The following is a 25,854-nucleotide window of genomic DNA, read 5'->3' as shown; positions in this document are numbered from 1 at the left end:
AATAATTTATCATCTACCAAAAAAATGGGGATTTCTTTGCCCTGCAAACATGACTGTTACATCACCTTGCTTGAACTCCAATTTTGTTTCCACTGGGGTGCTTCATGCATGTAGTTTGCATGTTCTCTGTAGATTTATGTGAGCTCCCTTCTGGAAAAACAAGCCTAAGACATGCAGTTGCTAGCTGACAGCATTAAATCTGAGAGAGATGGTGGGTGGGTGTGCAGATATGCCTTGTGATTGGCTAGAATTCTAGATTGCTTCCTGCTTTCTGATGATTAGCTACAAGTCAGTCAGTTATTGTATGCACTCACCAAACATCCAGTTGAAATGTTGTCTATTTCTTTTAATTTACATAATTTGTCATTCTCCATTGAAAGATGAAAGAGATATTACCTATACAAGTATGTAAAATAAGTTTAAAACTTTAAAAATGAACTAACCTGTCAATAGTAATGCATATACATTAAGCTTTTAGATCCTGAGTCATTATTTTCAGCATTGATTATGATACAGCGACCACACAGCAAAAACAACAGACAGAAAGAGTAAAATTAATAAGAAAGGAAGGAAAGTTAACAGAAAAACGTAACGTTTGGAAGAGAGAGAAATAAGAGCCCAAACAGAAAACTCTGTTTTAGTGACCAACAAGTGCTAGGCCAGGGGTGGTGAACTCCAGGCCTGGAGTGCCGCAGTGGCTACAGGTTTTCATTCTAACCCTTTTCCTAATCAGTGACCAGTTTTCACTGCTAATTAACTTTTTTCCCCATCACTTTAATAGCCCTGTTAGAAGAATTCAGCCCTCTGAATTGATTTCTTTCTTCATTAAATGACTGCCAAGCAGAAATGAGATGTGAAACGAGCTAACAGATGACCAGCTAAACTGGGGCTTCAAACTCCAACCAATTTCACTCCAATCACTTTCTTAATGAGAAGCCAGTTCTTGCCCTTAATTAAACCCATTATTTAATTCCATGGCTTGTTGCTGCTCTCATTCTGCCACAGCAAACATTTTGAAAACTGTTGTTTTTCTGTTCTTTCTAAGAGCACCGTCAAAATGTTTTGCTGACCTTAGAGATCAACCTTACCGAGACCATCACCTCTCTTTAATTTCAGATATTGTGTAATGGGCACAGACGAGCTGGTCATGTGGTGGCTTGTTTTGTGTCTCATTATTGTTTGGCTGTTAATTAAAGAAAAAGAAACAACTATGGGGCCTGAGTCAAATTAATTAAAAGAAGCAAACAGCAGCAAAAACTGGTCACTAATTACGAAGAAGGTAAAAATGAAAACCTGCAGCCACTGTGGCACTCTAGGCCTTGAGTTCACCACCCCTGTGATAGGCAATTTAACTCCACACATCAATGGAGAGCCACCAGTCAAAGGATAAATTGCTGATGAGGTTGGAAAGGGTCGGTACATTGGCACTTTTGAGCCAGTTGAAGTCTGTTTGTGCTTCTTGAATGAAAACAATTGAAGAAGTAATTGTAGTAATCCAGGTAAAAAATAACCCACTCTGTTCATGGCAGTTTGATGATTTAAGTGTGGCAAAGTAATGGAAGTCATATTTAAATCCATATAGATCAGAAAATATAACTAAAGTACTTAACATTTTTAGAAAAACATGGCAATCTTACCTTCTTAGTGCTGTTAAGGACTTCTTTTCTAATATAGCTTTCTCTTGATTATGCAAAATACATTACTGTATTGCATAACTGAGCCATACTGTATATCACCTGTATCTATGCTAACTTTATGCTATTTACTGTATTTACCATCATGTACTGTATGTGTGTGTCACATAGGTATGATTCAGCTTAGTCAAGTTCACTATCAATTTGGGTTTTGATGGACACAGCTGTGCTTCTTACTTTTCTAAGGTTTATTTAGTTCAATAATTGGCAAATGAACAGATGAAAAAAACTCTTATATTGGATAATTTATCCAATATTAAGATGAATTTAAAATTGTCCCAGTATATACCACCTGTACATGGATTTGTGCTTAGAAAGGCATTATCAACAGAAATGTAGATATTTTTACATGGAGTGGTCAGCCTCACAATACTACTTGACTGCGGTTTGAAAGTTTCATATTCTCCTTTTGTCTATAAGTTTTTTTCACTAGGCACTGCTGTTTGTATTCCACATCCCAAAAACATGCATGCTAGATTAACGGACTTCCCCTAAACTGGACCTGTATAAGTCAGTGTTGTTATGTGTGTGAATGTGCCCAACAAAGATTCCTGCCTTGTACAGGTCAGATTCTGTCAGCTTCCAGCAACTGATTAATCTGAGGAAAGAGGGTAATTTTATGTTTTTTTTTTCTGTTTTCTTATTTAAATAAAAATAATATATCAGCAGGAGCCTCAATATTCAGGTGGCAGGACCTTGCGGGGTTCATATCACTTCATATCCTACACTTCGCAATTTTCTTGGCTTCTCTCTGGTTAAAAATATCAGAAGCACTTCGCAATTGAATGTTTAACCATCATATCATTTTTTCTGGGACAATAACAATGCTACGTATTTTAATTGGATTTTCAGTGTTCTGGCATTTGTTCATATTTCATGAAATGTAAAAAATGTGTTTATGTTACTAGCTTTTCCAGCTCTGTGGCCATCAGAAGCACAATCAGACTAGACTACAGTGCAAAAGTAAAATAAATAAGGTCACCATCTCTGGAAGGCCGGTCTCAATTCTTGGAGGAAAAATTGTATTATCCCTCTTTTCCCTGTGATACATTGTCCTCTTATTCCACATTGCAAACAGTTTCTATATAACTGCTGAGGTATTCCCCAGCCCCCCATTCCCTCCCTCCGTATTTAAACATGTAATTACAACCAGCTGCTTGCAGGATCCTCTCAGGACAAAAGAAAGTGCTATGCTGTCACTGGTGAAAATTAAACCAAAAAGCAGTTAGTTAAAGGGAAAATCCTAAGGGGAAGCGGGATTATTATTATTGCCAATACTTCCCATGTTGGTTCAGATTAGTATAAAAAATACTTATGGGGCAATTGTGTTGAACTTCAAAACCTAGCATACAAAGTACTGTAAATCCTGTGAGAGAGGAAAGAGTTCTTTACAAGTGTGTCTTTCCTAAAATCACTTTCTGATCATCATTCTGAAAAGGTACAGTAAAAAATTAGACTGCAATGTTTTATTTACTTTTCATCATCTTTGTACATGCTGTAAGACTGCATTTCATAACTAGCATAAATCATATTTAAAATGAAGGTAGACAAGGGAGGCAGATGGAAAAATCTTGCATTATATACTGTATCACCCAGTTCTGTTTCTCTCTCTAATGGTCTTTGCAAAAGCAAGTGTATTTGGCTTATAAAGCATTAAAGAAAGAAAGAAAGAAAGAAAGAAAGAACTGTTAGCTCTGAATCCCAAGTAAATCTGTTTACTTTCTGACAACTCAACTCTTTTATGCTGCCCCACTTCAGAAACTCTACAGTATGTCAAAATCCATTCAGTGATTTATAAAAACAGCTCTTCATCAGTACATTGAAATCAAATGTACTGTTGGCCTCATTTTATTCATTCTTCTCCATCCAAGGAAACACTAAAATGTCTATCATAACTATATGTATCTCATCATAGAATGTAATGGACACATTATAACTATACTGGGCCAATATCTTTCAAAGTCTTTAAGAAATGCTTCTTAAGAACCATCAAGAAGCCATTGGTGTGTGTGTGATTTACTCATACTATATTATCCATTAATAATACTTTAAATTGCACCATTAATTGTGAACACCTTCACAAAGGATTTAGAAAGCAAACAACAATACTAAAGAACCACAAAACAACAAAGTCAGATCAAAATCAGGAGATACTTCCAGATAATAAAATTAACCTGACAAAAAAAAATATAAAACAAAACAAGACAATTGTCTGCCATCTGGATTACTTGAGGTTTCTCTAATGCCTCTAACATTTGCACACACAAATTCTTTAAAAAAAACTATAATTAATAACATTTGCTTGATCAATTAAAAAATTGAATATTTAGCCATGAGACTGGGTTTCACATTATTGTCATTTTTCACTTTTAGAGTGATCAGAGTCACAAAGTTACAAAGCAATGGACAAAACCGCCACATATAAACCAAAATACATTTCTTGGGTCTTTTGCCTGCCTGCTGTGGTGCACTTAAGGTGGCAGGATGCAAATATGGAAAAGAGCAGGGGAGGCAATCTACCCTGCCAGTGTATTCTACAAAGTATTCTGTTAATCTTGAATGGCTGAATTGAATAGTAGAAAAAATTAAATATATTTCTTTAACTTAAACATAATTGCCAGGCAACACAGTAACTAGGAATTTCATTTGCAACTTTTCAAAATTAAAGTTCCATTTTATGTAATAGATTCATCTAATTAAAAAGCAGCATCTAGTAAAAAAAAAAAGGGAAGGCTTCGTCAAGGTTGTCATATTTTTGACTGTTGCGGCCAACTACAAGGACTTACCATACTGGCACCGAGAACCTTGAAAACCTTCTGGACACTGGCAGACCTGGGACTCTCCACTTCTGCACTGACCTCCATTGAAGCAGGTCCCTGCTGAGCACAATGCTGCATGGGAGAAGAAGAAAACTTTATGAATCAGGAAGCTGTACCTGCCATTTCATATCAATACAGACTGACTTGTTATGTAATCAGCTTTTAGATCAGGCATGTCAAACTCACTACTATTGGTGGGCCGCTTTGACTGCCATACGTGTGTCAGCGGGCCGCACTGTAACAAATACTATTATACTATTATACAAAGTTACTGTAGCTTTCTTTCCAATATTGAAAACTTTAAAAAATGTAACACTTAAAGTTTAAAGAAAAGCTATTTATTTCCATACAAGCTCCATACAACAGCATACAATTAGAGTCTTAGTCTCTTAGCTAGGTCCTTATATTATTATGTTATATTCATTATATTATATAGAGTCTTATAATGTGAGATCTATTTCTTTTGTCCCGACACTTGGCATCTCTTGTTAGTGACCAGTTCGTCAATATCAGGTTTGAAATCTTGTGCAGCTGCAACTTTTATGAGGGATGAAAGGTGCTCAACAGGAAGCTTTCATTAACGAAAACAATTTCTCACAAAGGTAAGTGCTTCCGAACATAGACAGTACTCTCGATGCCAACTTACGGATCTGCACATACGAGGGTGGCAGGTAAGCATACAAGCCTGGCACACCAACTTTGCTGTATTTTGCCTTCAGAATAGAATCTGACAGCAGTTCAATCAATTCCATTTGGATATTCTCAGGTGCATTCTCATCGTTGTAAGAGAACAGTGCAAAGTCCTGTTCGTGTGAAATGAAATCACGAAAACGCTCACTGAATTCATTGCTCAGTAATTCAAGCTGGAAAACAAATCCTCCAAAAATCAATTGCCAATGTCAATATGGTATCTTATGCACGGCGGATGGCCACGTCCGTTACGGACACTGCATAACCGCCTCATGCTCATGACAAGCTTCTATATGCGCGTGTCCGTAACTTGAAAACCAAGTGGTGGCCCATGATATTCTCATTATGGCAGAACGTTATAATACTACATATACTGTAGCTTACTGCTCTGACTTCAGCGATATTAGTAAATATAGTTTACTATAATGTTTTTCGGCCACATTGCCATCAGCTATGTTGTTATTTTCTCTTTCTGTTTTATATTCAATGTATATTGGCGTGGTGGCCCCTGAGAGTTGGCATCCCTGTGCAGGTGCACAGTTTGCACATGCCTAAGGCCGCCCCTGCTGCAGCCTAGCACTTCAGTTGTGATGTTGTAGCTCATTAACTTTGGTCAAGGCTCGTAGCTATACTAGCAGATGACGTTTCTGGTACCGTAATGCCATGGAAAAACGTGCCTTTGTCAGAAGGCAGAAGTAAGAAAAGTCAATAAGTAATGCCAAAGATGCAGAATGATTCAATCACAAATGATAGTAATCATTTTGTGCAAGTTCAGTGCTAACTAGGATCTGTCATGCGGGCCGCACGTATTTCTGTTGCGGGCTGCATGTGGCCCAGGGTCCGCGTGTTTGAAATGCATGTTTTAGATATTCTAACTGTGTAGCTGCATTTGCTAACATTTCTTTTTACTTTACCCTTTGAGACATTTACACCTGAAACAAAGAATGGCCATCAGATATGCTCCTGTGATTTAGGTGATAAAAGCATCCCATTTACAGACATGAACACCTCACTATCTGCAAGTATCAGTGCTCGGATAGGACAAATACCTAAGAGTTTAGTGATCTTTTTCAGCAGACAAAAATCTATTTTACTTGGTCATCTTTAAAATACATCATTTCCTTACTGAATAAAACTTAATGCTTCTGTTAGAGGAAAGATTAGAAAACCTCAGTGGAATCCTTTGGGAAGCTAATTCAAAGGCCAAACACAAAAACCTCTACAACCAGGGCAGTGTGAAAAGCAGCCAAATGGCCACATATGGCCAGTCAGTTTGTGTTGACTTTTGTAGTTTCTTTCAGTCTGCTGTACAAGTTAATATAAGGAACCAGATTCAACCCCCAAACTTACATCTGTATTAAACTATTGCATGTATATTGCCTTCCTTTTATAATACTGAAGTGAATAATGAATAATCAGACCAATACAGCAAGCATGAAAATAATGAAAAACATTGTACAAATAATATTAATCAGATTGCTTTATTTTTGTAGTAGAAAGAGAGAGAGCGAGAGATTAGTATATTAACAGCCATATAGTGACAATATATTAAAAGGAACAATACCTGTTGGATGGTACATGATCTAGTTTGTGATATTTTTTATTACCAGTAGTTCAAAATTTGCTATTTTGAAATTGATAGTCAATTCAGCACAATTTTATGAAGATGAAACCTTACTAAAATACACATTGGATTCAGAAAGTATTCAACTCACACCACTTCATATTTTGCACACTTAATGTGTTGTAGGTTTAATAATAAATAGATAAAAAATTCAATTTTTGCTCATGAATTTACACATAATAACCCAAAATGATAATGTAGAAACATGTTTTCAGAAAGACATTTGCAAATTTACTAAAAACTATAAATTGAACTCTCTCATTCATGTAAGCATTCAGACCCTTAATTCAGGATTTTGTACAAGACCTTTAGCAGAATTACAGCTTTGAGTCTTCTTGAGTGAGACATTACAAGCGTTGCACACCTGAATGTGGGCAGCTTATCCCATTCTTCCTGACAGACAGGATCTGTTAGACTGGATGGGAAGCATCTGTAAACTGCCATCTTCAATTCTTTCCACATGTGTGCTATGGGGTGTAAGTCAGGAGATTGTGGCTAACCATTCAAGGACAGTAAGAGAGCTGTCCCACAGCCACTCCAGCATTGTCTTGCTGGATGCTTTGGGGCTTTATCATGCTAAGATGCTCCAATTTGAGGTCACAGGTAGGTTTTCTTCAAGGACCACCCTGTATTTGGCTGCATTCATCATTCCTTCTATTGTGTCAAGTCTCCCTGTCCCACTGAGAAGCATCGCCATAGCACAATTCTGCCACCTCCACCTTTCAGCATAGGAATGGTATTAGGCAGTTGATCAGCAGTGCCTGGTCTTTGCCAGGTATAGTACTTGGAATTGTGCTCATACAGTTAATATTTTGTCTAATCAGGCCAGAGAATTTTTCCTCATGCTCTCAGAGTCCTTCAAATGCAATAATATTGATTTTTATTCAAGAGAGGCTTCCGTCTACCATTCTACCAAAAACGCCTGATAAGATGGTCATCCTTCCAACAGTTTCCCCAATTTCAACAGAAAATGTCTGAAACTCAGTTAAAGTGACCACTGGGTTCTTGTTCACCTCACTGATGAAGGTCTTCTTTCCTAGTTATTTGGATTAGCCAGACAGCCAACTCTAGAAAGAGTCCTGGTGGTTTCAGGCTTCTTCTATTCAACAATTAATGAGGCCATGGCTTTATACCTTTTGCCCTGATTTGGACCACATCACAATTGTTCATGGAAGTCTATAGAGAACTCCTTGAACTTCATTGCTTGATTTTTGTCCTGACATGTAGTGTGAATTGTGGGACATTCTATGCACAGATGCCTTTCTAAACGATGTCCAATCAATTCAATTTACCATAGGTGGGCTCCAATTAAAATGTAGAAACAACTCAAGGATAATTAAAGCAAACAGGATACACCTGACCACAATTTGGAGTGCCAGAGAAAAGGTTCTGAATACTTGTATATTTTAACTACTCGCACCATTTCTTATCACATACGTACTTGCACAGTGTACTTTATACACCAGTGTTAAAATGGCTACATTATTTAAATGCACTCTGTGAGACTGTAATATAAGATATTTAAATAATTTTAAATTGTAAATGTTTTAATGTAATTTAATACCATATTACTGAATAGTATGACACAGTCTAGAACAATCTGAAAATAAACCTGACCTACTTCTCCAGTGCTCATTCATCACCGGTCACACTTTCATTCACTGCAGGATTTTGGACATGTATCACATTTCACTTCAGTTGTTGAATGTTCTTTGCGGACAAAGTCACAGCAAGAATAACATTTCATCATCATACATACATAAGTACCTGCTCAGTGTACCAAATGCACCCTATTGAACCTGCGACTGTGCATCCACTCATAAAACACACTGGAGGGAAACCATTGCCACATTGTGTTTGTAGTGAATCAAGCTGAGGATAGGTGGCGGATGCTTCCTGTAGGTTCAAGTTAAAGGACGTTGGAGAAAAATAACTGAGATTGGTGTACAAAATACACCAGCGCGAGAAGTTAAGAGTTAAGTGAAAGATTTCTGTTTTTCACCTTTAGTTAATTTGCAAATCTTTCTAAAAAACATGTTTCAGTTTGTAATTATGGGTTATTGAGTCTTGATTGGTGGGCAAAAATAACAGAATTATCCATTTAAAATTAAATTTTCAATAAACCAGAAACTGAAAGGGTCTGAATACTTTCTACATCAACTGCATAGTAGTACTTGATTCTGTAAGCTTGTAGCACCCATGCTCTGCAGCTTCTACAGATTTATACTTTTCAGGTTTTAGGAATATACACTTACGGTGCAGACATCCCAGCTCATTGTCCTTTCGAGTCCACCCTGGGCAACATTTGTACACTGTGTGCCGGTCCATGGCATATACTTGTCTGTAGGCAGTGTAATAGCTGGTCCTGCACTCAAATAAAAAAGATGAACTGCTTATGATTTTCAATTCATAATCCTATCTGAAGAATTAATGTTATATCGCTACTTATTTTCTCTAACATTTTGAATCAAAATATACAAAATATGACAACAGCATAGACAACATGGTGGCTCAGCAGTTTGTGCTGGATCTTGGGTTCAGATCTAAGCCAGTGCATTTTGGGTACAAAGTTTATGTTTTTTTTGTTCAGATTTTCTGCAGTACCCTGGTTTCCTCCTAAAGATGGAGTCTTGAGCTGGTGCCTCTAAATTGGTGAGTGAGTGCCCCTTAGTACATGAGTGAGTGTGGGTCTGGGCAGTACATTAATTAAGGAATTAAGACATAATATATATATATTATTCTAGTATTACATAGATCAAATTTTTAAATAAATAAGCAATATAGTGTATTATTACTACAAGGGCAGCACTTCTACCTGGTCCAACATTAGTGGTGCATTATTGCTTTATTAAATTAACATACTGTACTGCTTTTACAGATAGCATAGTGGTACAGTGGTTAATACTTTTGTCTTACAGACTAAGTTCTGGGTTCATGTTGAATGTTAGGGACATTGTCTCTGTTAAGTTTGCTCTTGCCCCCTTCTCCTCTTTTTCTTTCATGTGTTTTAGGGCTAACTCCTAACTCTAAATTGGTCGGGTATGAGTAAAACTGAGGGTATGGGCACTACTTGCCATGCAATAGACTGTCACCATGTGCAAGGCTTGTTCCCATTTTGCACTAAATGCAGTTGGGATAGGCATATAAATCTGTGACCATAAAAAGGTTAAAAAATAGATGGATGTATGAAGTATTTCAGGAAAAAAAAACACCAAACCATCTAGTTTCTGAACCAGCTTCATTAGTCACAGAGCCAGAAAGAGCCAGTTCTGGATGGAAAGACAATGCACAATCCCTCACTCCAACATTCCTATCTGTGTGATGCAGACAAGGGATTATATACAAACTGCACTCAAGCAATGGAATCAAACACAGCAGCACTAACTACATGGTCACAATACCTCCTATTAACAGAAAGCTCCTATTTCTCTTTTCTTTTCTAAACAAAGTATATCCATACTTTAATTTTTTTGAGTTTCCAACAGTTGTGAGTGCAAAGAGCGACCAAACCTAAATGGGTACAGGTCCATTACAGGGCACACTCGTGTACACCTGCACTCACTTACTCATACCAATTAAATTAAACTAGGCACCTTAGGGTTGTGAGAGGGAACACCATAGTACCTAGCAGAACCCCAAGCAAACAGGGGAAGTAGATATAAACACCACATCGACAGTCACCAAGATGCGTTGGAAACCCTTCCCCTGACACTCTGTTGCACTGTATTGCCTTAAACTCTGTTTTATGTGTACAGTAATTCATTTTGTTATTGTACTGTTAAACCAAATACCATAGCCTACCTTCGTTCATATCCCATGCACCATCTTTGCCCAGTGCAGCCTTGCTTCCACACTTTAACCATGCGAGCAAAGGCCTGCACACAAGGTTGTCTGTGTCCAAGCATGGCCAGTTCCTGTTGTACACACACATTTGGCCTAAAGTGGAAAACACAAAACATTACAATATTATGCAGGACAAGTGTATTGTACACAAAAGTGGCCTGTGACCACAAAAGAAATGTGAAACCAATGATATGAAGGCAATAAACTTGTTCATATTAATGCTAAGCCATTTACTTTATATTTCTAAATGTTTTCTGAATATATATTAAAAATGCTGGAACAAAAAAAAAACATTCAGCATCATCCCTCTTCTGCCAGAACCAACACACAACCCACCAATTTTGTCTCCACTTCTATAAGGATCACCTGACCTTCAGAGCCACCATCAGTATAGAACAGGAGCTAAATGAAGATGGAAGTCATAGAGAGTGAGCTTCCTTATATATGTCACGTGTAACATTATATTTTTTCCTTTAATATTCTCATTCATAAAAAAAACAACTCTGACATTAAATTGGGATCACCATCTGGTGCCCCAATTCTTTTGCTGTTTTGTAATGATTTGTTTATAAAAAATATTTTTATATTGTAAATCACGTGAGCTTGGGGAGTGTTTAATGGGATTTGGGAAAAATAAGATTACGGGGAAAACTAAGAATGTGACACCATAACTAACACGTATTTTGCTTGTTTCCCTAGAGTGGAGGAGAGACTCATGGAGGTCAACCGATGTAATTTCCAATCCAACGTCAGAATCCCCATCCATTTCAGTCAATATGTCCAGTACAGTATATATATTACTATGAGTACTGTGTTAGACAGTAGAACTTTAGGGACCTTCAAAACTCAAATTTCATCTGAGAATTTAGGTGACTAGTATTGTCAGACTTTGTTGGGCTGAGTAGCCTGTTCTCATCAAGAATGTTCTAGTGTTCAGATATCCATCCATACACTCATCTCCTAAATCCACTTTATCCTGAGCAGGGTCACATGAGCCTATCTCAGCAAGTGTTGGGCACAAGGCCAGTCCATCACAGGGGGCACACACAGACACACACACTAAGACCATTTAGTATCGGAGCACACAGACTGGAGTACACTGAGGAAACCCATGTGGACATGGGAAGAACAAGCAAAATACTCAGAGGGGACATGAGTTGTGAAACCCAGCTTATTGTGAGGTAGCAGAGCTACCACCACTCAACTCAAGTTGAAATATATATAAATATATAAATATATATATATATATATTATAAAAAAATCTTGGAAAGATAGACGAGATGTGACTTTGTCAGAGAGACTCTTTCACGTCCTGCGAGACGAGACTTTGTGCCAATAGATTTAACCACGCCCAGGGCCAGAAATAAAAGACAAAGAGTAGATGACAAAGTAGAACGCCGTAAAGAATTCAAAAACAATGGCGCGATACACATACAGAGCACTTTAGAGATAATGTAAGTACGAAAATTCAAAAGTCTCAAATAAATGATAGTAAAGATCGCATTAGCGCAAACAAACGGAAATTATTACTCGGTGAAATAACGGAACAGTGAAAAGAGATCAAATATATTGTTCGGATTTAAACTTTAAGTCGGAGACTTGTAGATCGTCTAATTCGTGTTTCCATCAGTGAAAAGTAGTATTTATTCCAAATGAAGAGGCATATCCTCAAGAATTAAAAGATTTGTTGTTTGGTGAAAGTGAAATCCTGCAAGAGAGAATTTCAAGCCCCGCGAGACAAGACTTTATGCAAAGAAATTTGGAAAAGTCCAGCCCACATCTAAAACATTTACAACCATGCACACAGTTCAATCATTTCTCATTTGTGTGAATACTATTGTCAGACACAGTTCGTGTAGACACAAAGAAACGATATTCACTAACGGGCAGCACAGGCATTACAGTTCGTACATGCAATCATACAAAGAATATGCAGTGAATGTGTGAAGATTGGAACCAAATTTACAAGCATGAATACCACACAGAAACCTTAAACTGTAAGCCTTTAGCAAGTTTAGCCACAAGCTGATTGGGGTCTGTCAAATGAATAGACATGTGCCAGAAAATGTTTTGAGGCAGCCTCCCATATACTTGAAGCCCGACTGCAAATTTGAAAATTGATTACACAATAGTACAGATTCGAGTCCAGAACAAAACTGCCTTGGATGAGGCAAAGATGGTGGTTTTAAAGGAAGGTAGAGGAAGTGACGTTGTCGGAACTGGGACCAGAAGTGACGTCGTCAGAGTCTGGACCAGGAGTGTCGTCACTGGCCGGGACCAGAAATGATGTCATCAGGGCCAGGCACAATTTCCCATAACTGGTCTGAGTTGGAAAGATAAAAAGGATTAGCGCATTCCATCATGCCCTGGTCAGGCATGGAGTTACCCTTATTCGAGCCCTTTAGTTGCCTTCCATGCGCACATGTGTGACAGGTCTCACGAAATCAGTCACACTGTGGCGAGTGAACACAACACAGATGGGTTAGAAGACCCACCTGCTTTTTTAAATCAGCTGTGTGGGAACATTTTGGATTCCCTGTGAATTACAATAGCAACGAAGAGTGAATGGTAGATCGGACAACAGAGCTGTGTCGACATTGTTCAGCAGTTGTAGGGTATGTGTGCGGAAACAACACATCAAATGCATTTTCAGAAGCATCACCATAGCTAGGCAAAAAAAAAAAACAGGAGTCCAACTACTGATCCCCACTGTTTTTAAGCAGGGTCTAAATGCAGCTTCATACAGAGTCAAAAAAATTCTAGAAGCAATTGGCTCTTCTATTTCATCATCTTTGCGGCCACAGGCAGTAGTAGAAGACGCCAGCTTCAAGTATTTATTTAAAGTGCTCAAGCCTCATTACAACATTTATTACTGTGTGCACATAAGCCAGTCAGTGGTCCCTGCAATTCAATGACATACACAAGTGGTAATAAAACACAAGTTGTCCACTGCACCCACTGAAGCATTGACAACTGATGGATGGACCTCTCATACTACCGAAAGCTATCTCACAGTGACTGTCCAGTTAATTAAATACTAATTGTTCTACTTTACAGCAAAGAACTGTAAAGATTAAATTCTCCTCTTTAATCATTCACTTCTGTAAACATGTCATTTCTCTCACACTTAGTGGGGGAAAAAGTGTTTTTAGGTTTGCTCACATAAAATGTGAAGCACCTACTGTTGTTGGTATGTCTGTAAGTCTGTCTGTTGTAAAAGGCGATATATAGCGCCCAACCTGGCACAGACTACACAGAGGCACGTGTACAAAACACACAGATTTTTTATTTTTTCTTCACCCGTGGGCGCACACCTTCCCCGTGACCCACAGGCAATACACAGTCTCAAAGCACTTTAATCCCAAACAACAACTCTTCCTGGCACCACCACTCCTCCCAGGCAACCTCGTCCTCTTCCTCCCGATTCTGGCTACTCAGTGGTGGAGGCTGACTCGTTTTATACCCCACCCGGAAGTGTTCCAGGTGCTTGACCACCTGGTCCTAATTGCACCTCCGGGTGGGGCTGAAGATTCATCCAGCCAGGCTCTCGAGTCTTGGCAGCTCCCCCTAGCTGCCACCCCATCTCCCAACCAGGCTGTAGAGGACTCCATGTCCCATGGAGCCACGTGGGAGAGTGGGAAATGAACATTGGCCAGGGAGGCTGCCACCTAGCGTCCCGGGGGAGGTATTGAGCTGTCCATGGTGGCTCCCCCGGAACATATGCAGCAGGGGCGTCCCGACCGGGCATGGGACCTGGCTGTCCGTCACACTGTTCATTCATCTTTCTACATTAACCAAACTTACTCCCAGTGGACTGTTCTTTTGAAATTCAGTTGATATTTATAGGGAAAGTAACATTCTTGTTTAGATTTTTGAATTGTATCTGCTGTACAATTATCTTCAGTTTCAAAAAATCCCATCTAAAAATTTCAGTATTGCCTATCATTAAACAGAGATACTCAATGCAAACTCAATTACTGATTAATTTATTTAGTCTTTCCAATTTACCTTGAGAAAGGGTATTTCAACTTGTATGGATTTGTCATTTACTCTTCCAATAGCTGCTCCTGCCAGCAGAGGAACTTGCTGTCATATCGTCTGGTGGCACACACAATAGAGGGCTTCAATACAGATTTCAAACTCCTTATCATGAACATCTTTAAAAAATGAAATGTTTAGGAAACATGACCTACAACTAACAATAGAGTATAAATCTATGGAATTTTTATTTCACTTGAGTTGAAATGTGGCCATTTATTAAAACTATTCTGCTAACAATCGTCTATTTGTGCTTGGTCTTTATCTACATGATATTGCAAAATGACATTTAAATGATGTATTTTATGTACTCTAATAATGCATGTTATTACATTCCTTTGTTTTTGTTTTTCTGTTTCAGTATGACTCATTCTCACAAAACTATTTAATAAAAACATTGTAATGTTACCAGAGAAAAATGAATGGGAAACTGCCTGCCTGTTTAACTAGGTCATCCTGACAGTTATACTATTACACAAATTATAAAATGAGATAATAAACATCTACCTTATATTTTGATCTCATAAAGCAGTCTCCATGCTGTATAAGAAGCCTTATTTCTTTTAACCAAGTAGTCACCCATGACTTGTAACGATTATTAGACTTTACATATTACTTAATACAGAGATATTATTCTGGACTATACCATTTACCTGCATGCTGATCAGTGTGTATGTCAACAAACCTAGCTGATTAAAGGAAGCCTTCTGTTAGATTTCATCAGTCTCCATGTCACATTAACAAGAACCCATAGGATTCCACCAGATGGTATAAATAAAGGATGGCTATGTTTGAATTTGATACATAATGATGGTTCAAGTCTGTTTTTTATTTACTAAGTATTTTCTGCAATAGATATCTACTGTAAGTCTTTGTTGAAGTAAATAATCAAAAATTGTCCAGCTTTCAAAACAGTTAACTAATTCTCTAAACACACATAACTGTTACACTATGTGCATATTTTCTCACTTGCTTTATTTCTACACAGATTGAAAGTAATATTCTAATGTCATTAGCCGCACAACACTCCAGAGTATGCTGGACACTTGAAAACAGCATATGTTTAAGTACTTTTATGTTCCATAGTTTATCTTCCAGGTTTAAACTTCTGGTTGTGTAGTTAAAATAGTATTTATTTTCAACATCTTTCCTTCTGAAGTTTTTACTGTTTAAACATTTAAACATTGTGTATACTCATAACCTCATGTGTAATGTTCAGCTTGTGTTGTATTTAGTTTTTTGTTGTAAAATTTAGAAGTTAAAATAGAATTGTCATTCTTTATGTTTCCTGGTGTTCATTTTTATATGTGTATCATTTTGGGGATCACTGCCTTATAATATACAGTATGATTAAACCTTATTAAAAGGTAGAATAGAACACTTCATATCTCCAATCACTGGCTTTTCTCCACTACAGTACATAGAATGCTTACTACAGTTTCCTTAACATACACAAATAAAAACACAGCAAACGAAAGAGTTTACATTTAACGATTTTTAAAGCACAAATAAATTCTACAATAAAGAAATAAATAAATATATATATATATATTGTATGTATTTTCAGCATTCACTTATGCCATCTCATGAGTTAACTTGCAGTAATGATGGCAAGACCCAAAATCTGGACAGAATGCCAATTCATTAAACAACACGTGTACACTTACAGAATTTACAATGGGCCAGTGCAGAGTGACTTGTCAGCTTTAACTGCCCATCTTTAAGGTTTGGTAGCGAACCAAAGAAACCTCAGAAAGACCACTCAAACAACAGCAGAACAATTCAAGTCAATTTATTTGTGTGTTGTGTAGTGTGGTCTGTCCTAGTCTGTCCTTCACTGACTATAAACTCAGAGCACTTTCATAGATTTCCAGCTATAATGCTATAAGCCAGGGGTCTGCAAAGTCTGTCTGGTGGGCTGTAGAGGCTAAAAGTTTTTGTTCCAATCCTGTTGCTTAAATAGAAACCAATCTTTGCCAATAACTGGTGTTATTAAATTTTATAGCATGTAAGTGTTTTTATTCTGCTATGTCAGTTCATTCTTATATAGTAGATTATTTCCTTTCCAAAGATTCATCCAAATGATTTGATTTGATTCACAGCCTTTCACTGTTTTTTTTATTCAGTTTTCTTCCACATATTTTATTAAGCCAGGTGTACAGGAAAACAAGTCAGATGAAGAGCTGCTGGATTCTTTGTCATTTTTATCTTATTGCAAACTAGTAGGAGTACCCGGCGTTGCCCAGGAATCTATAACCGGTGAATTTCCCAAATGAAAGAAACAGAACATAGAAAAAGAACAAACATTTTTGTGATTGGCATTTTATTGTAAGTTCCTCTACTCTGGATTCTGTGTGGTGTGGCATTTGAGACGGGCTTGAAATAGACTTTGTTGTGGCATCTGAATTGGACCTTCCAATTTTTCGTCTTTTTTTCGGTGGCATGGGTGTATTAGCAAAAAGCAGGAAAATTATAATGTGTTACATGGTATTACATACGGAATAAGCACCGCAGTGAGAAGAATTTATGCTATTTACAATACGTCAGAAAGTGAACAAATAGCAGCAGCCAGTCAGAAAGAGCAACACTGAAATCGTACTGTCAGTCGGAAAGGGAGCAAAAAGCACTACAAATATGGAAAGCCAGTGAGAAAGAGTAGCACTGAAACCGGAGAGTCTGTGTTGAACCGTGATGCTATCTAACAGACGTTGGCAATGGTAACTACAGAGAGAAGTGACATACAACCGGTGCTGCATTTGGGGAAAATGGTGGGGGAAGGATGGTGTCTTTTTAAGGCGAGTCTCTGTTCAAATGTGATTGCATATAACGGACGTTGGCGAATGAAATACAGCACTATCAGTGCATGTGGGAGTGTGATGTGCGGAAACGCGGGTGTGTCAGCCGGTCACGCGCACTGGGTCGTTCACGTTTTACGTCCATACGGCAGTTGCTCTTCACCCAATCAAAGTAGTCGGCTTTCTCATACTTGGACACTTCTGCCATCTGTTGGCAATTTAAAGAAACATGGGTAAAGAGCGACGCACAAAGACCAAAGCTGCTGCTAGATGGTGCTGCGGTGAACGTCTGTTGGAACATACAGCCATCTTGTCAATTATAGGTACGGGGACGTGTGCCAAAGGTTGTGTTAGTGAAAAGGTGCCCTGCGGTTCACCACGAACATTTTTCCAATTCAGACATACCCCATGACCTTCTCCTGGTCACAGAGGAGCCCCATGCCCAGTTTGGTGCCGATCGGATGCCCGGTGCAGATTTGTATGGTGGACAAACAAACATACATACACACATTGACTCTGCTTTATATATTAGATAAGGAACAATTAAAAACAGTGAATGCAGCAGTCTAAAAGTAAAATAAGCAATTAAGGATGGGGAATCTTAACAAGCTATACAATGAAAATGAAGCATAAAAATGTTGCTTGAGCAATAAGTGCTTCAACAGCAATAACCGACTTCTCATTACGAAATTAGATTGGAAAAAAAAACCTGCAGTCACAATGGTCCTCCAGGATTGATTTTGCAGGACCCCACAATAAACCATACTTCTTTTACACATATACTCATACATCATGAACACATATAACAGTCTGAACATGCAATAAAACAGAGAAAAGTTTAATCTGATTAACATGATATCATATCAAAGTAAGTCTCTTAACATTATAACTTAAATATGGTGAATTGTCAATGGAAACAAGGAAACAAATCTCCAGTCCACTGCATTCCTGGAGAAAATAAACCTCTAGGAGGTCCAGAGTCGGTTTAAAATTGACAAAGTCACTTTTCTTGTGACTTATACCAACAAACTGGCTCTGAATCTCACAAGAATATAAAATGTCTACACAGAGGCTGACTCAGCTGGGATTGGAAACCGTGTTATTGGATCTGTGAGGTATCCATGTTAAGCCCTGTGCTAATATATCATGCATACAATTAAACAAAATGAAAAACTGTCAAGAAAACATCCATTGGGTGAAATTTGTACTGCTAAGACAAAAATCTTTGTGATAGCAGCCAGGCAGACTTTATGGACATGAAGGCCAAAGTTGAGCTCCTTTGTGAATACTGTGGGGATGCCGGTTACATCTCTCATGTTCTCAATGAGTAAACCACACAGCTAAGGCACAGCAGTCATGTGTATAATTACAAATCCACCTGTAGCATTATCAAAAAAAAGGCTTCTCCCGGGACAACAATCAGGATCGACAGAAACATGAAGAGCATTGCAGAAATGAACCCAAAAATAAAATGAAGCTTAGTTCCATTCAAAGTGATTTCCAAAACAGCAACAGTCAAATTCTGCAGTGACCTGATGATGAATGACTTGATGCTGAAATACGCAGGCTGTGTTATCTGCAACTTTGGCTGTTGGCTCAGTTAATATGGAAACACTCTGTGACAAGAACCACCTTGTTTGTTTCAAAAAAGATATAGGATACAGAACAAATTGTGTAGAGAATTGGATGAACAGAAGACAGCATGAAGAATCTTCTGACAAAGGTAAGATTTGTACTGGATATGAGCCAAGGAACACAAAGTAAAAACACAAAGTCCCAATTTTCTATGGACAAAAAAATAGCAAAATTCTGAATCACTGCAAATGGATTTCATGCATATCAAATGGGGCATGAATAATGTTCATGAAAGACTTTTTAAATAAAAGGTTGGAATTCAAGATTTAAGACCTTTTCATCTTGGTTGGGCAACTGGAACACACTATGAGAGACACCCCAGGGCCAAAATACACAAAGTAAATATATTCTTGCTTTCAGTTATTATGCATGCTCATCTGTGGATCATCCTCTGGGCTTTTCTGAGGTATGTACTTCCACTCCTCTAGAGATGGTGAGCTGGCCCTAACCTCATCCTCTGTTACTTTCTACACAGTAATAAAAAGATGCCCAGTGAGAGCAACTAACTCCTCCCCTTCCAGTTTTTCTGATACATATCCCACGGTCACTCATTATAAGAATCCATCGCAGGATGATGCTCCTTCCCTCGATGACTTTACGAGGCTTGAAAGCTGAGAGAAATGTCCCTTGACAGGACACTGCTTTTGCTTGTTTATTTAGCACCTTCGAGTGCAAGTTTTGTTGGACTTGTATTTATTAAACGGGAACGACCAGGTTTGTGCCCCAATATTTCCTCTTTTGTGGACCTCGAGTACTTCCAACAATCACACACTTTTAAGGATTAAATCTAATAAAAATATTAATTTCTCAGTTTACTGAACTACTTAATTCAATCCTATTAATTTTAGGAGTTAGCAGAAGCCAATCCTGAATGGTATTTTTGTCCACTTATCTTAGCAGAGTTGTTTTACATGATATATGTAAAACATACATGATTCTACTCCACTGTAGGACAAACTTGCATTGGCTGGCTTCAAAATAGGGATTGCCACATATTGTATGTATCTTTGAGTTATGAGTAGGAATATGAGATCCTGGAGACACTCATAAGAGTAAGCTCATAGCAGTCAAAAAATGGTCCGAAAATTGAACCCTGGCCAACCACTATGACCTATCCCCCAAATTAAATTTCTTTATTCATTTCCATTCTGAATCTATTTTTGGAGGTGAGGGATGGAAGAGCCTATTCTGGATGGAAGACCAGCCCATCGCAAGGAACACTCTTACACACACATTACTACTTTTATGCAGGCCAATCAACTTAACATGAATGTCTTTTGAGATGTGAGAGAAAGCTGAAGTATCACATAAACAAGTTTTATTTTATTCTGCATCCTTTTATAGTGATCACCATCTGACGGTATTTACAGTGACATTCATACAGTACAATTGTTGATATTTATCTTCTACACATTAAGCATAGCACATCAACAAGTTGCATGACTTGCTCAAAGTCACACAGGAATAATTTAGTCATTAGAGGGAACTGTATAAGCTGCTTGAGTTTTAAAATCGAAAATCTTAACCACTGGTCCATACTACATACTACAAAACCACATGGGCATGGAATGAAGATCCCACACACAGGACCACTGCACCTCCATATCAGCTCACTTGAATAAATTGAAATGCAGTTCACTGGACAGGCTTAGAGCATTGTGCATACTTACTTGGACTTTGGGTCCTAATCCTGTTGATGGTACCTGTCTGTGTGCAGTCTGCTTGTCACTTCCACATCTCCAAAGATATTAATCCCTGATTTTAAATTTATTACGTTTGAATGTAGAATTGTATGTGATTATGCATTGTGATGAACTGGTGCCCTGGCCAAGGTTATTGATCATGCTTTCCACCATGTGGTAAGTTCTGCTGGAATGCCCCCAGCTCCCTTTGTCCCAAAGTTACATTAAGTTGTTTTGAGAGTGCATATATGTATGCAATTCATGTACGATACATTCAAAATGATGCAAAATATAAATAACAGCATTGCATAAGTAACATCCAAGTCGGCTATGCATTACCCATTCAAATCTCAACTAAAGATATCAGTTTATTACAGCACATGAAGTTGAGCAGTGCTCTAACACTGACAATGGTTCACTTTTTGCAAATTTGATGAGAAATTTCACATTTCCCGAAGGGGGTCATAATCTTTCACTAAGCAGAAAATTTCATTAGTGGTAGCAAATGTTCACCTTTACTGGCAAGTCCTAGGGACGGAGATATTATTTGTGAAAGTGCTAAAAAAAAATCCCAAAAAACTTTAAAAATTAGAAAAGTGTTAACAATTTAGAATAGAGTCAGACTCATTACAACACAGAGTTCTACAACTGGGTGAAATGAAGCACTAATAACATGTGCAAGAAACAAAAAAGTGTCTTAACTGTGGTAAACCTGCAGGCTTGGACAAGTATTAAAGTAAACAGCAGTTGTGTTTAAAATGTGTATGGTAAATCATGCACTTGAATGTTGATGTATTGTATAAAGTCTGCAGTACAACAGCAATGCTGTTCAAACTAACAAAATAAAAGAGTGAAAAAAGATCAAACAGGATCATTAATGTCACGTGTAGAAGGAGAAATTCTTACTTGCATGTGCTAATCAGCAAGCAACACATTACTACTTTCTGGAGCCAAGATAACACTACTCTACAGCTGTATTTTTAGAATTTAGACATTCTTTAAATCTATAACTTTATATGATAAACCCCATGTAAATACATATTAGGCTGACCCCACTAAAGTTTAAATGAAGTGGATGAAGATTGACACTAAGTGGATGTAGATTGACACTAAGATTAAAGTCAAGCACAGTGAAGTCAGAAAAATAGAACTGCAGGTATTACCCAGTCTACAGGGAAATGTAATTTAAAAAGTTAACACTGATGGAGACTCACATGAACACCTCAAGTTAACAGTCTGGAAAGACAAGCATGACTGAAAATGTGGATTTGCTGTAGTTTGATGTATGCCTAAAATTTATGAAGGCATCCATCGCCACTGTGTTCTTAGGAATATTGAATTAATTATTGATTTAAATATTAACTCTACTAATAAAAACTTACTTTGAAATCACCTAGTATAGCAGGCCAGAATTCAAAATCAAACTTAATAAAATGAATATATCAGGTGAACATGAAAAATGTCTTTATAACACAAAAAACTGAAGTACTGTAACTTCATTGGTAAATTTTGAATAATGTAAGAATCAATCGTGCGTTTGCACAAAAAAGCAGCACATTGTAAGCTGGCGTGAAAACCAAGGACTCTGGAGAAGGAAGTCAAATCTTTTGTTCCCTGTGAGCCGGAATGTTTAGCAACAACGGCCATCCTTCACTACCACAATCAGTCCAGTCACTTCACATGGAGAGCTCCACACAAAACTGGAAATGAGGGAGGTCTCCACTAAGAGTAATCCAAGAAAGGGCAACTGGCCCCACATTAATAAATCTCAGCATTGTGTAGTCTTCTTACAGCTTGATTTGTAGGAAATAAAATAAGATTAAAATGTCAATTTCTAGACATGCATTATAATAAAAACTTTTAGTAAAGCACCTAATTATTTTATTTGTATTGCTTGTTAAAATCGTTTATTATCACTGATGTTATACTGTATGTATAGTTATTGCTTCTTTAAAAAAAAAGGGCTTTCACTATATAATAATAACGTTGATCGCTCCAGCAGACCACCGTGACCCTGTAGTTAGGATATAGCGGGTTGGATAATGGATGGATGAATAACAATGACAACATTATCAGGAACTCACACCGTCTTAAATAATAAACAAAACTGAATTGAAGATGCAGCTCTTGACTTGTCTCAGTTATGTAAAAGGATCAAATTATTCTGTAGTTATAAATATTACGCACATACGAAAATGGATTGCAGTTACATTCAGGCAACAAGGGCTACATCTAGCGGTGCAACGAGGCTCCTGCCCTGCCAAGTTTTTGTTTCACAGCGTCTCTGCAAGAGGAGCGAAGTCTTCCGTGTCGCGAGAGCGCTATGTCTCTCTACGTACCCATGTATTAGTATACAGGTATATGTAGAAATCGGGACATATTTTTGCACAGAGCAACCTAGTAGTTAATACTGTTTCCAGCTGTTTCAAGTGCACAGTTGGCACGTTCTGCCAGTGACGGTGAGCCTTTTCGCGGGTATCCTACATCATCTATTTGTTTTGTACACCTAAGAGTTTTTAATTTGCAGGACATGATTAAGAAATGTGCTCTTCCATAACTTCGATGTTGTTGAAGAAACCTAAGCCTGCATGACATCCTAAATCGGAAAGCGGAAATCAGTAAATAGGCAGCTGGAATGTCACATTGTAATTTATGATCTAAATTAGGTATCATCACATAAATAAATACATACATAAGCCAAAATTTTGCACAGATTTCCAACTTGTACGGTGAAAATCGTAAACTAGGTTTCGCTCTAAAAAGTTGGTGGCCACTCAGTTAGCGCTGGATGCTCCTACTAATACACAAATACAGAAATTAAGACAGGCAGATTGGGCATTTCGGGGAACGCTATCTCTTTCTTCCTGTTTGCATACCTATACAACGCTGTCAGAACTGAAATATTTAGGACTGCAAACCTGAAGACAAAACCGGGAAAAAAATAGTTCATAAAATAGGTTTGTATTTTTATTATTAACCTACTTTTCATATACCAAAGTACTGCTTTAGTGAGGCAGCTTGCAAAAGTCTATTTTCTATGGTTGTAATATTGCAATTGACAGTTAATTGATGCTAAAGAATATATTGTAATTCACTACAAATATTTGTTTTTTCAGCACATCGAGATACACATTGATGAATTCTCAAAGTTTAAAAAATATTGACTTACATTTCAGGAAGAAGTTCCACCGATTGCACCAGACTAATGCCATAGGAAATTAGACAAAATAAAGTTAAAAGTGCCATTGTGTATTTTCAAGAAAAAAAAATTACAAGACGAAACGTAGTGTAGTGCTATACTTTTGCATTGCTCTGTTCATTCAGACAGCTGTCAATGTGTGACCCGTTTCATCGCTTCCCATGTGCGCAGTGGTACTCCTCACTATTCCGCTCCAAGTCGATCAGCCACTTGTCCGCGCTCTCCAGACCCTCGCCGCTACTCAGGGAGGAGGACGCACGTGACCCACTAGCACCATGGCAACGCAATACTTACAATTGCACTAAAAAAGGGGCACTTAAAGAGACCGTTCTTGTTCCTAACTGCTAATTTTCTATTTTGGGGATGACTATTAGTTACAGGTATATGTATAATTTTACCTGCGATTAGTTTATGATAATAAGTCAAATCAAATTAACAAACACTAATTGAAAAACACTTTGCATCAAAAATACAAGCTTTATTTACAAACATTTTTCCCGAGCATTTAATGTTAAAAATGATCCAATACGCCAACCGTTCGTGTACCCTTTTATATTCATTTTAAAGTTTGCGAGAGCTGGAGCACACACCAGGGTGGCAAACCGCCATATACACGGGAGTGCCAATGCATGGCAGGGCACAGTCACAGTCTTACACACTATACCCAGTCAAACCGGAACAAAATTAAATAACATAATTGGCGGTAAATATCCTTAAAATCATTATTCATGAATATTATAGTATTTTCCGATTTTAATTCACATTGGCTTGTAACATTCAGTTCATATAGCACAAAAGAGAACTCAAAGGAGCACATAGAAAACAAACTTTGTATTTAAAAAATACTTGTTGAGGTGAACAGCTGCAAGAATTCTTATTTAATAGATGTTCAGATGATTTTTTGAGTTAGTAATTTTGGGACACTCCCTGCAGCACTTCCTTCGTTTACTGGTGTTGTCCTTTGGTGCAACGTATCCTCAAACTCTCTCCCCCGCCACATCGCCTCTCCTCCATCCTCCCCCTCCAACTCACAGCACCACTTAAAAAATCATTTCATCTAACAGTCAACGATCATCTGCAGAATTGTTTAAGTTATCATACACTGCAGCATGCAGACTAATTCTTGCCTCAAGATGATATCGCACTGCTTGAATTTTGTTTGACAGGTTTGATTATTTTTACAGATTTTATCCTGTCATACATAAATTTTGATCTAATCATTCACCCAAGATGATCCTCTGGGCAATGACCCTTTAAGTATGTTGGTTCAAGTGAGCAAATCCCCTTGACAGGCAGTTCAGCCTTTGCACAGGAAGCACCATATTTCATTCAATGTTCATCCTGCTGATGTTCACATTTAACATTTTTTCATTTTAGTGCATTATTGTAGTTATACAGTACATTTCATGCATGACATAGCCAGTGCAAAGACTTAACTGAAATAGTTTTGTGATTATTTACTCTTTCCACTTTATTTACTTTGAATGTTCACATATTTTTCCTGATGGAAATTTTGTACAGCTCAGCACGACACTTTTATATAAAAAAAAGTGCCAGAGTGGTTGTTCAGAGTGATGACAAAGGGAACCAGAAAGATTATTTATTTAGACCAGTAATAGGCTCCATAAATAGCCATGAATCAATAAAGGCAGATTTATACAATAACAATGGCGTCATGATTTTACGTAATGGCACTCTTGATAAACAGACAGACAGACACACACATACACACACGCTATGGTCTGAATACACACCAGAATGACTAAAAAGAAAGAAAATGCAAAAGAAAGTAAAGTTACTGACTTGGCAGTCATAGTAAGGCATTATTCAAATGT

General features: G+C 37.7%; 1 protein-coding gene across 2 annotated transcripts in view; it reads right to left on the bottom strand.

The window, feature by feature from the left end:
- megf6 (multiple EGF like domains 6) overlaps positions 1–24,215 on the bottom strand; it is a 386,160-nt gene extending 361,945 nt beyond the window's left edge. For both annotated transcript variants that reach the window (XM_039759556.1, XM_039759564.1), the window contains exons 1-4: positions 23,990–24,215; positions 10,629–10,763; positions 9,083–9,192; positions 4,481–4,585 (exon numbers count right to left, since the gene is read on the bottom strand). In XM_039759556.1, the coding sequence (XP_039615490.1) occupies positions 4,481–4,585; positions 9,083–9,192; positions 10,629–10,763; positions 23,990–24,066 (427 nt within the window). In that variant the 5' untranslated portion in view covers positions 24,067–24,215. The remainder of the gene's footprint in view (positions 1–4,480; positions 4,586–9,082; positions 9,193–10,628; positions 10,764–23,989) is intronic.
- Positions 24,216–25,854: the final 1,639 nt, after the last annotated feature.

The sequence above is a fragment of the Polypterus senegalus genome, chromosome 1 (assembly GCF_016835505.1).
Source record: "Polypterus senegalus isolate Bchr_013 chromosome 1, ASM1683550v1, whole genome shotgun sequence".
Taxonomy (NCBI): domain Eukaryota; kingdom Metazoa; phylum Chordata; class Cladistia; order Polypteriformes; family Polypteridae; genus Polypterus; species Polypterus senegalus.
Note: the sequence above shows the minus strand (reverse complement) of the source record. Positions and strands in the feature narration are given on the sequence as shown.